Source organism: Halichoerus grypus, chromosome 6 (genome assembly GCF_964656455.1).
Source record: "Halichoerus grypus chromosome 6, mHalGry1.hap1.1, whole genome shotgun sequence".
NCBI lineage: Eukaryota > Metazoa > Chordata > Mammalia > Carnivora > Phocidae > Halichoerus > Halichoerus grypus.
Genome location: NC_135717.1, coordinates 115,644,399 through 115,656,713, shown reverse-complemented (window position 1 = coordinate 115,656,713; position 12,315 = coordinate 115,644,399). Strand labels below are relative to the sequence as shown.

The 12,315-nt window shown below is 44.7% G+C and overlaps 1 protein-coding gene and 1 long non-coding RNA gene across 2 annotated transcripts; one reads left to right on the top strand and one right to left on the bottom strand.

The window, feature by feature from the left end:
• Positions 1-628: 628 nt before the first annotated feature.
• Positions 629-8,314, bottom strand: LOC118553908 (uncharacterized). Its single transcript, XR_004926269.2, has 2 exons — positions 8,088-8,314; positions 629-813 (listed from the first exon to the last, which is right to left on the bottom strand). It is a non-coding gene; the product is annotated as an uncharacterized LOC118553908 (long non-coding RNA).
• A 153-nt stretch (positions 8,315-8,467) lies between these two features.
• On the top strand, positions 8,468-11,987 carry TUBA1B (tubulin alpha 1b). Its single transcript, XM_036121126.2, has 4 exons — positions 8,468-8,618; positions 9,994-10,216; positions 10,381-10,529; positions 10,827-11,987. Exons 1-4 carry the CDS (start codon positions 8,616-8,618, stop codon positions 11,805-11,807), a joined length of 1,356 nt encoding a protein of 451 aa, XP_035977019.1. The 5' UTR covers positions 8,468-8,615; the 3' UTR covers positions 11,808-11,987.
• The last annotated feature ends 328 nt before the right edge of the window (positions 11,988-12,315 follow it).

Below are 12,315 nucleotides of genomic sequence, written 5' to 3'. Positions count from 1 at the left end.
ATCCTGGATAAATCCATCTCTCCACCTGTTTCATACCTCACCTGAGCAGCTGAACCTGACTCGAGAAAACATAACCAGGATGACTGATATCATTTTACTTATTTATTTATTTTAAGATTTTATTTATTTGAGTGAGAGAGAGAGAGAGAAAGCACAAGCAGGGAGAGTGGCAGACAGAGGGAGAAGCAGGCTCCCTGAGCCCCCAACATGGGACTCGATCCCAGGACCCTGGGATCATGACCTGAGCCAAAGGCAGACGCTCAACCGACTGAGCCACCCAGGCGCCCAACTGATATCATTTTATATTTATAGCCATAAATGTCTGAAAAACCTACTATGCCTTCAACAATACTTGGAAATTCTACTACATTTTCCTAGTTAATTTACTCTCCCGCTCTCAGAGATGACTATTTTATATATTTACTCTCTTTAAATCTCCCAAACTCCCTCCCCAATCCTCACATTTAGCCAATGACCCTCCCCTACCCATTTCACTGAAAAAAAGAAAAAATTTTAAAAACAGAAGAGAAATTCCACAAGGTCCCACCACATCAATTGTAAATTCAATCAGCTGCATATAACAGACACACACATCCCAGAAAAAGGAAAAAAGGGAAAAAGATCAGTGTGACTTAAACAAATTGTTTTATTTTCTCCCATAATGAGAAGTCCAGAGGTAGGCAATCCTGGACTTGTGTGGCAGCTCCACAATGTCATCAGGGACCTAGACTCTATCTTCCTTCATCCTTAGCAATGGTTTAGGTTCACTTTATTGTCATAAGATGGTTGAACTTCAGTTATCATGTCCACATTCTAAGCAAGAAAAAGAGAAAGGACCAAAAACATATACCAGTTCAGATGCTCCACAAGACAACTTCCACTAACAACTCACCAGAACTTAGTCACATAGACATCCCTTGTGTAGTTGGAACAGAAACTTGGCACCCTGCTCCCAAAAAAATCAGAGTTCTGTTGTTATTAAGAAACCGGGAGAGTGGCACCTGGGTGGCTCAGTCTGTTAAGCCTCCAACTCTTGATTTCGGCTCAGGTCATAACCTCAGGGTTGTGAGATCGGGGGAGCCCCATGTTGGGCTCTGAACTGGGTGTGCATCCTGCTTAAGATTCTCTCTCTTCCTCTCCTTCTGCCACTCCCCACCCTTCTCTCTCTCCCTCTCTTTAAAAAAAAAAGAAGAGAAAGAAGAAAGAAAAAGAAAGAAAGAAAGAAAGAAAGAAAGAAAGAAAGAAAGAAAGAAAGAAAGAGAAAGAAAGAAAAAGAAAGAAAAAGAAACATGGAGAGAATAAGGACAAATTACCTATTTTCCTATTTCACTAGGGTGGGGAAGAAAAAAGAAGCAACCAGAAGAGAAATTCCAACGTTCCTACCACCAAATCTAACTAGCAACCTGAATCTGTACTCCTCTGGCTTCCTCCTATGTGTCAATGGCTAAACTATCATGCTCCTCTCCAAGGTTAAACCCTCCAGTGGCGCACTGAATCCCTTCCCATTTCACTATTCTAAAACTTTGCTCCTGAATTTATCCCCTTTTCATCAATTTTCCCCTCCCTTTTGTTTATTCTCACTAGCAAACAAACATGCCAAAATATCTCCCATCTTCTTTAAAAATCTTCCCTTTGTTGAACATCCCTATCCAACTATCCCAGCTATCACCCTTTATTCTCTTAAAGCAAAATTCCTCAAAGGAGGTTTTTATCCCACTTTCTCCACTTCCTCACTTGCATTCTCTCTAAAATCCACTCCAATCGGGCCTTTCATTCATTCCTACTGCCCCACTGCAGCCACTCTTGGCCAAGTCACCCGTGACATCCACACGGCCAAATCTATTAGCCAACTCTCAGACCTCATCTTACCTAACTTCCCAAAAGAATCTGACACAGTTATCACTCTCCTGCTTGAAACACTTGCTTCATTTGGTTTCTAGGACACCACACTCTTCATGTTTTTCTTCTTACACCACTGGCTGCTCCTTCTCACTTTGACTACAGGATCCACTTCCTAATTTTTAAAAGCTGAAATGCCCCAGGGTTCAATCTTTGGTCCTCTTTTAATCTACACTTTCTTGCTAGGTGATGTCACCCAGTTTCTATGCTGAGGACTCCTAAATTTATCTCCAGTATGACTTCTTCTCTACACTTTAGCCTACTGCCTAATCACTTCTACTTAGATGACTAATACCCTACATCTCAAACTCAACATGTCCAAAACTGAACTTCTGATTCCCTCCATTTCCTTGTATCTGTTCCTCCTTCAGTATTCCCCATTGTTGCTCAGGCCAAAAACCTTAGGATCATGTTTGACTCCTCTTTCTCACTCTACATTCCATGCATTAGTAAATCCTACCAGTACTACATTCAAAAATTATCTATACACTGACCTCCTTTTACCACCTGCACCACTGGTCCACCCTGGTCCAAGTAACTATGACCTCTTATCTGCATTACTACAATTCCCTTCCAACCCATATTTCTTATTCCACTCTTAACCTCTTATACTTTATTCTCATAACAGCTAGACAATCCTTTTAAAATCTAAAATAGAATATGTCACATCTTTGCTCAGAACTATGTAATGGCTTCCCTGATTTTAGAATAAAACACAGTCTTCCCATGACTAATAAGAAAGACACTTACATGACCTAGACACAGGTACTTCTCTGATCTCATTTCATAATACCCTCTCCCTCACTTCCTCTGCTCTTATCTCACTGACTTCATTAATATTGCTTTAAAAAAGACATACACCCTCAACCTCAGGCTTTTGCACTTGATGTTCCTCTGCTTGGATTGCCCACTCTACCACCTAATTCAGGTCTTTGTTCAAATAACAACCTCCTCAGAGAGGCCTTCTCAGATCACTTTATCTAAAATAGCCTTCCTCTGTAAATTTAATCTCTTTTCCACACTTTATTTTTCTTCATAGCACCCAAAAGCACCTGATATTATATTTCACATCTCTTTGCTATATATTTATTTTCTTTTTTTTTTTTAAAAGATTTTATTTATTTATTTGAGAGAGAGGGAGAGAGAACGAGCGAGCAAGCAGAAGCTGGGGGAGAGGCAGAAGGAGAGGGAGAAGCAGACTCCCCACTGAGCAGGGAGCCTGATGTGGGACTCGATCCCAGGACCCTGAGATCATGACCTGAGCCGAAGGCAGATGCTTAACTGACTGAGCCACTCAGGCGCCCTATATATTTATTTTCTTTCTCCTTCACCAAAATATAAATTCCATGAGGGGAAGGGCATATTTTGTTCATTGTTATATCTACCCAACACTTAAAAGGAGTATTTGCATCATAAGCTCTCAGTAAATATTTGTCCAATAAATAAATAAAAACAGAACTCATATTGTTTTTTATATACATACAATGAACATTTTCCAGTCTTTACTCTGCTTAACTTCTCTGAAGCATTTGGCATTGTACCACTTCTCCTTCTGGAAACTCTCTCTTTCCTTGGACTGTGAGACCTCCAGTTCTCCTTCTCTGATCATTTCTTTTCAGACCCCTTTTACAGGTTCCTTTTCTCTACTTTAAATATGACCATTCTTCAGATTCCCTACTAAGGCCAGGTTCTCTACTAAGACCACCACTCTCCAAGCTCTATGCATTCCACCTGAGTGGTCTTATCCATCTCCACAGTTTAATTAACATCTTTATGCTGAAGACTCTCAAATCTATATCTCTCTCCTCTCTCCATAGCTGCATGTATGACTGACTAATAGACATCTCCAGGTATATGTACCACAGACACTTAAACCTCAAGACATGTCAAAAGCTGAATTGTTAGCTTCTCCTGTGTCCCTTCTTTAGTTCCCATCCACTTCTTCCTTCAGTATTATTTTTTTTTATTATTGTTAAGATTTTATTTATTTATTTGACAGAGAGAGACACAGCGAGAGAGGGAACACAAGCAGGGGGAGTGGGAGAGGGAGAAGCAGGCTTCCCGTGGAGCAGGGAGCCCGATGCGGGGCTCGATCCCAGGACCCTGGGATCATGACCTGAGCCGAAGGCAGACGCTCAACGACTGAGCCACCAGGCGCCCCTGGACGTAGCTAGTTTTAAGGTTGGCTCAACAGCTTCATGGTGTCAGAGCACTGAGATGTCATCTCTTTGATTCTTTTTATATTAAGACTCTGAAAATCTTAAATTGGCTATAGGCATCACACCTTCACAGAACATATCCAAAAGCAGAAAGAAAGGGGAAGAAGTGAAACTAAAGGTCCTCAAGGGTACAATCTCTTTTCATCAGGGGAGAAAACTGTAGCTGGGGCACAGGGGTGCAGGAGCACCTGGCTCTGGGGGTCCCAAACAGATCAGGTTCAGCCACTCACCACTGACAAAATCTAAAGGCAGAGAAAAGAGTGGTGGTGAAACAAGAAAGGAATTTATTTCAGTGAGGCCAACACTGGGAAGACAGGAGACCAGCATCTCAAAGTCTGACTCCAAAGTGTCAAAAATACTTCCAGGTATATATAAGGAAAATGTGGAGCAAAGGTTGGTGGGTACATGCAGGTAGGCAGTGAAGGTTAAATTGATCATTGTCTTAGGGTCAGTCATGAGGGGTCTTGCTGGCTCAGGGCAGTCCTTATTGCTCAAAGGGGTAGTTTGGGTTCCCATCAGAGGATGCTTTGCCCACAGGGTCTTTTGCCTAGGTTGAGATAAGTTTGGTATGGGCCACCTGGCTGGCTGTGACTCTTGATCTTGGGGTTGCAAATTTGAGCCCCACATTGGGTGAAGAGATTACTTAAAAATAAAATCTAAAAAAAAGAGAGAAAGAGAGAGAGAGAGATAAGTTTGGAAAAAAGAAGTTAGTCACTTAGAAAGTACAGACTGAGGTCAAAATGAAGGTAGTTGAAGTCCTCTTTCAAATCCATTTGCGGAAATACCCTAGCCAACTTCCTTTTATGTTCCATTGGCCAGAACTGGGTCCAATTATAAAGGAGACTGAAAAAGCAAGTAAATATCTGGTAAAGGGAAATAGGGTTCCTTTGATTTATCCCTTGGGATTGAGCACATAAATATCCTTTAAAAAGAGACAGAGTGAGAGGGGCACCTGGGTGGCTCAGTCATTAAGCATCTGCCTCCGGCTCAGGTCATGATCCCGGGGCCTGGGATCGAGCCCCGCATCAGGCTCCCTGCTCCTGGAGAAGCCTGCTTTTCCCTCTCCCACTCCCCCTGCTTGTGTTCCCTCTCTCACTGTGTCTCTCTCTGTCAAATAAATGAATAAAATATTTTTAAAAAAATTAAAGGGGCGCCTGGGTGGCTCAGTCGTTAAGCGTCTGCCTTCAGCTCAGGCCAGGATCCCAGGGTCCTGGAATCGAGCCCCGCATCGGGCTCCCTGCTCCGCGGGAAGCCTGCTTCTCCCTCTCCCACCCCTGCTGCTTGTGTCCTTCTCTCGCTGTGTCTCTCTCAGTCAAATAAATAAATAAAATCTTAAAAAAAAAAAAAGAGACACAGAGAGGTTATCTTGGCAAAGAAGAATGGAAGAAGGTGTTTTTTGGAGGTGCAACCAAGATTGGCTTCCACAAAAACAGACATGGAGCTTGCATGTAATTAGAGAGAAATTTAAAATAAGTAAATAAATATACAAACAAGGTAATTTCAGGTTCTATAAATGCTATGAAATAAGGGATGTGATAAAAAGTGATGGGCATATTTTGAAGATAAAACTGATAAAATTTACTAATGGGTTTGAATGTGACAGGATGAGAAAAAGATGATTCAAATTCACTGATTCCATTCATAAATGAAGCTGGAGAAAGATAATTAAGGGTCTAGGGGCACCTGGGTGGCTCAGTCGTTAAGCGTCTGCCTTCGGCTCAGGTCATGATCCCAGGGTCCTGGGATCCAGCCCCGCATGGGGCTCCCTGCTCAGCGGAGAGCCTGCTTCTCCCTCTTCCACTCCCCCTGCTTGTGTTCCCTTTCTCCCTGTGTCTCTCTCTGTCAAATAAATAAATAAAATCTTTAAAAACAAACAAAAAAACAAAACCCATTTTCTTTCCCCTATACCATCTACCTGTGGGGGTAGGGGTGGAGGGGTGGGAGGGGAGAGACAGAACACTATATAGCATGTAAATTTATAACACCGCAATAAATAAGAATAAAAGATCAAATATTCAAAAATAGTTGATGTTTGGTAAGTTACTGCTACTTATTTTTGTCTTTCCCTGTAGAGCTGGTTAAAGGAACAAAATATATTGTGAACTATTGTGTCTAAACCACAATATGGAACTATTAGAAATGTTTCTGACTGCGTAGAACAGTAGCAAATGGCCACGATACTAAGTAGCAAAAATGGGAGTGGCTCAAATAGCAACACAGGGTTTCCCATTACACCAAAGACTTAAAGCAAATAGTTACAGACCCTGAAACAGTCCAACAAAACAAAGATCTAATAATCAGTTAAAATGTTAAGACAGTGGATAATACTATGTTTATATTCCAGCAATAGATAACTACTATTTAGTTGTTAAATATATACAAAGTATATGCATCTATATATAATATAAGCAAATAAACCTATATAAGTTTAATATAGGTAAAAAAAGGAAAAAAAATGTCAGCCTTTCCTCTCAGGTACTAAAGAGGTAGCAAAATAAACTTAGCATTATTCAATATTTTTCTGGCATAAAGATACCAGACTAGATTATATTTAAAAGTCCATTTTGGATCTAAATTACTCTCTGAAAACTAAGGTGTCATCAGGGACCTAAAAAACCCTCAAATACTTCCTCGTTCACAACAGGGGAATTCACAGAAACAAGGCTAGCAAAGCTAATGATTTTAGGAAGGTATCTGGGGAGACATACAGGCCCACAAGAGCAAATCTCTGCAGTGAAAGCTCTAAGGTTCTGCAGAGAGCTAGAAGGAGGGAGGTGCTTGCTTCCAAATGGCTTTCATCCAGAGCAGACAGCAAAATGGAGTTAAGCAGGGTGGTTCCCTAACATTCATTTGCTGGTCCAGGCAAACTAATTATTTTCCATCTCCTTTAAGAATAAGTGAGACAATATTCAAATATATTCCTGTCCCCAGTAACCTAGTTTGGAAAATACGTGCAAATTTGGATCTTGAGTTGAAAACCTTTTCACAAAAAATCATCCTACAAAAAAAAAAAAAAAAAAAAGGAAAAGAAAGCAAGAAAACCTTTTAACAGGATTACAAAAAATATCTTTATTAGAAATAAAAGAAAACCTCCTTGTTTGTATTCCAGGTTCATATGAGTGGAAATTTTACATACACAGAAAGTAAAAATATGTGTGTATATGTGTGTGTACATATATATCCTTACAAACTACACACACATATTAACAGTGTAGATCTGTTATTTGTCTGATATGAAGGGTGAAGTCTTTACCAAATCTGAGCAAGGTAATAACTGAGTATGAACTGTGAATTGTTAGTTTTACACTTGCTTTTTTTGTTACATACTATCACTGGAAGGATATTTTGAATAGTGTAACAACAATAGGTTTCTGCCAGGACCATTTTAAATCCACACTTTAAACCTAACTAACCACTTCATGCATTTCCAAGGGTTTACATAGTTTATGGTCTTGGAATAGTCTCCTGAAAGGCAGAGGTGGGGAGGAGGGTATCCACTATAATCTGGGCCTCCTAGAAGGAGGCTATAACTAATTGATCTTGACATAACAGAAAGCAGTTATTATATAGAGTTTTACAAAGCTCTATATAACACAAGGATTCCCTACTTCCTAATATCCTTCAGTGTCAATTTCCTCCCTACCCAAGTTTCTGTCCTCACTTCTACAATTCAGCTACGAAATTTGAAATGTATCTTTGAATCTCCCTTTTTAAAAGCCCCTGGGACTGTTCGATAAAGTTATTGGTTATATCTAAAAATGGGGCCTAGTAGGCCCTTTTAACAGCTTCGATGTTCAATGCTTAGGTACTACTCTTTGAATGACTGAAATACTTTTGCTTCCAACATCTGGCACCTTAGTTTAACGAACAAGTCATTACAATAAACCAAATAAAACTAGTCTGTTTTCTAAACCTTGCATCCTCCACATTATCAGGTAAGTACTGAGAAAAGAAAAAGACAAAACTCACTGACAAATTGTGGCAACATGAAAATAATCAGCTGAGCTATCCGGACCAGAAATTTCTGCATCTCATGGTGCTTCATCTTTAAAACTGTACAGACTTCTTAAGTCTTAGGGTTCGTCCAAATTAAGGCAAGCCTGCTTTCCCGTTCCCATGTTGGTTGCTTTCCGAACCTGCGCCCGCCCCCACCCAAGCCCTGGCGGCCATGCGCCGCAGACTGCAGCACCCGAGCTCGCTGTCCGCAGGCGCGGCGGACCCCGCCCCGCAGGGCCGGCGCGGGGTGGGGGCTCTGGGCCAGGAGCCCGCCTCTGCGGCGGCCGAGCCGGGCGCCGAGTGGGCGCGCCGGGCCGGGGGAGGGGCCCGCGGCCATGGCACCGCCTGGGCCCGCCCGCCCCTCCCCGGACCGCTACTTAAGTAGCTCCGGCAGCGCCCCCGCCTCAGTGCGTTACTTACCTCGACTCTTAGCTTGTCGGGGACGGTAACCGGGACCCGGTGTCTGCTCCTGTCGCCTGCGCCTGCTAACACATAGCCACCATGGTAAGTGGGCCGCTCAGGACGCCGCCTTCGCTCTGGAAAACGGGAAACGCGAGCCGGGCAGTCTTGGGGGGGCCGTTAGCCAGGGATCAGCGCTCTGGTTTTGGAAGGCGAAAAGCGAGGCTAGAGGCGAGGGCTGTAGTAGTGAGAATGGTTGGGGCCCGGGAGGGAGGCTGCCGCGTTTTCTTCTCGGACTCCGGGAGGGCATGGCCGGACGCCGGCTCCCCAGACTGTGGTTGGGGCTCTCAGTTAGCCCTTACCTCTTGGACGCGGCGACCCGAGACCCTACAGTTTTTTCCCGCGCGTTCCCATCCCCCTTTCCTTCGTCCGCTTTTGGCGGGCGCGCGCGCGCGGGCTCTCCACGCCCTCACTTCCTCCTCTGCCAGAAACGCGGAGGCGGGAAGGAGCTCGACACAAAAGCGCAGGCGCAACCGTTACCTTCCCGCCAGGGAGCGGCGGGAGACCGCCTTTGCCGTCTGCGCGTGCGCGCCGGGTGCTGCGGGTCTACCACCGTAGGGTGTGTCTTCTCTTAGCCTGAGTTTGGGGGGGGGGGGGTGTTGTTTTTTAACGAGAACAATAAGATGAATGTGGAGAACGGCTCCTTGTCACTGTGCCGCACTACGCTAGAGTATTAGGACAGTTAGCTCCCAACAGCTTCTAGAAGCCATCTGTCCTTCCTTGGTCTAAGTTAGGAATGCGCATAGGAGCAGGTGGTGGCAGTGAGTGATTTTGAGGGAACGGAAATCGGATCTTGGTCCAGATCTGGGCCGCCGATAATCCCCTGCTGTGCCCTGACAGATGTGAAGGTGCTGGGCTGAGCCCAACGCCTGGGGGAGCCGAAGATGGTTGGCCATGGCAGGCGCCTCTACAGACGTGGCTGCTGCGTGTCTCTGCAGCTGCGCGGCCCCGGTGGCCGCAGAGGGGCGCGGGTGCGCGCACACCCTGAATTGCTCATTCATCCTGTGCCGCAAAGCCCCGCCCTTTGTCCCTGCGGCCAGACATTTCCTCTGCACTGTTTTGGCCACGTGCTTCCTGCGATGGGAGCTGCCCGGAAATCTGGCCGCGTAGTCTAAAATGGAATTCTGAGGCCTGAGCCCTGGATGAATGGCCTCCCTATCTTCGTCTTCCAAAGGAGGAAGCTGTGACTAAGCGCTCTTGGTCTGGAAAGAGACCTTCCCAATTTAGATAGGGAAAAGAAATTAATTAAAAGCCATGCATATTAAAGTATACAGAGTCTCCCCTAGAAGAATATTACATTTTAAATAGTTTTAGAAGGGGAAGTTTGTAAGATTGTTTACATAAATTATTTTGTTCTGCTTTACAGTCACTAGATTAGTTTAATACTGATTTTCTTTTTTTCTAATCTACTTTTCCACAGCGTGAGTGCATCTCCATCCACGTGGGCCAGGCTGGTGTCCAGATCGGCAACGCCTGCTGGGAGCTCTATTGCCTGGAACACGGCATCCAGCCCGATGGCCAGATGCCAAGTGACAAGACCATCGGGGGAGGAGATGACTCCTTCAACACCTTCTTCAGTGAGACGGGCGCTGGCAAGCATGTGCCCAGGGCCGTGTTTGTAGACCTGGAACCCACGGTCATTGGTGAGTTGGCCTCAGTGACTCCCGTGAGCTCCCGGGGTGAGACAGTGGGGGGGGGAGGGTGTCTGGGACAGGAGGTCTGTCTTGAGGCTCCGCGGACACCCTGGGGTTGAGCGGGCTTGTGCAGGCGGTGAGTGAGGGGTGGCCGCTCTATTTGCCTTTTGCAGATGAAGTTCGCACCGGCACCTACCGGCAGCTCTTCCACCCTGAGCAGCTCATCACCGGCAAGGAGGACGCTGCCAACAACTACGCCCGAGGGCACTACACCATTGGCAAGGAGATCATTGACCTTGTCTTGGACCGCATTCGGAAGCTGGTAGGTTTATTCTCAAGAATAAAGTAAATAATGATCCTAAGGAAGACATTGGAAATACGTTCTTTTCATCTTAAACACAGAACTGAAATGTAATAGAGGGAGGTAAACTATTCCTTTATAGTTTTTTTAAAAAATCCAATTAAAGCATTAACTATTTGGTGTCATTTTATAGATATTAGTGAAGCTATTTTTAACTAAATGCTTAGTAAGATCTATATTCTTGGAATTGTATGAAAAGTGAAAATATATTGCAAAGAGCAGTAATAATATGTTTTCTCTATTCCTTTTCTCTAACAGGCTGACCAGTGCACAGGTCTTCAGGGCTTCTTGGTTTTCCACAGCTTTGGAGGGGGAACTGGTTCCGGGTTCACCTCCCTGCTGATGGAACGTCTCTCTGTCGATTATGGCAAGAAGTCCAAGCTGGAGTTCTCCATTTACCCAGCTCCCCAGGTTTCCACAGCTGTAGTTGAGCCCTACAACTCCATCCTCACTACCCACACCACCCTGGAGCACTCTGATTGTGCCTTCATGGTAGACAATGAGGCCATCTATGACATCTGTCGTAGAAACCTCGATATTGAACGCCCAACCTACACTAACCTTAACCGCCTTATTAGCCAGATTGTGTCCTCCATCACTGCTTCCCTCAGATTTGATGGAGCCCTGAATGTTGATCTGACAGAATTCCAGACCAACCTGGTGCCCTATCCCCGCATCCACTTCCCTCTGGCCACCTATGCCCCGGTCATCTCTGCTGAGAAAGCCTACCATGAACAGCTTTCTGTAGCAGAGATCACCAACGCATGCTTTGAGCCAGCCAACCAGATGGTGAAATGTGACCCTCGGCATGGTAAATACATGGCTTGCTGCCTGTTGTACCGTGGCGACGTGGTTCCCAAAGATGTCAATGCTGCCATTGCCACCATCAAGACCAAGCGCAGCATCCAGTTTGTGGACTGGTGCCCCACTGGCTTCAAAGTGGGCATTAATTACCAGCCTCCCACTGTGGTGCCCGGTGGAGACCTGGCCAAAGTACAGCGAGCTGTGTGCATGCTGAGCAACACCACAGCCATCGCTGAGGCCTGGGCTCGCCTGGACCACAAGTTTGACCTGATGTATGCCAAGCGTGCCTTTGTTCACTGGTATGTGGGGGAGGGCATGGAGGAAGGAGAGTTTTCCGAGGCCCGTGAGGACATGGCTGCCCTTGAGAAGGATTATGAGGAGGTTGGTGTGGATTCTGTTGAAGGAGAGGGTGAAGAAGAAGGAGAGGAATACTAATTACCATTCCTTTCAGCCCTGCAGCATGTCACACTCAGAACTTTAGCTTCAACATTAGCTGACAGGCATTAAAGCTTTCTGGTTAGATTGTCTTCACTTTCAACTGTGATCATGTCTTATCCATGTGTATCTGTTGCATTTTTCCATTATGTCTCAAAAGTAAAGGCTTTAAGAAAGAAAGTTTGACTTCTGTGCTTTTTCTAAATTGCTTTCTCCAGTTCAGGATCTACTACCATTCATCTGTATCTGGAAGATAGCAGCAGGGTGCTAATATCAAAGATCCCATTTCCTGTGTAGCCACCTCTGGGGAAAAGAGAGCACACTGGACTAGAAAAGCAGGAGAGCTGGATTCTGACACTGATCTAGTATCACCTCAACTAGTGTTAGAATCTAGATCAAAGGGAGCTTAGAAAAATGTTAGTCCAGAGCTAATCTAGCTTTTGAAATTATTGGTTAATTACTAATGACTTAGGTATAGGAAATTTTAAATGTCCTACAAATTCATGAC

Coding starts and splice junctions, on each gene's coding strand:
- TUBA1B (XM_036121126.2), top strand. Junction 10,217..10,380: donor CCTGGAACCCACGGTCATTG/GTGAGTTGGCCT, acceptor TGCCTTTTGCAG/ATGAAGTTCGCACCGGCACC. Junction 10,530..10,826: donor TGGACCGCATTCGGAAGCTG/GTAGGTTTATTC, acceptor TTTCTCTAACAG/GCTGACCAGTGCACAGGTCT.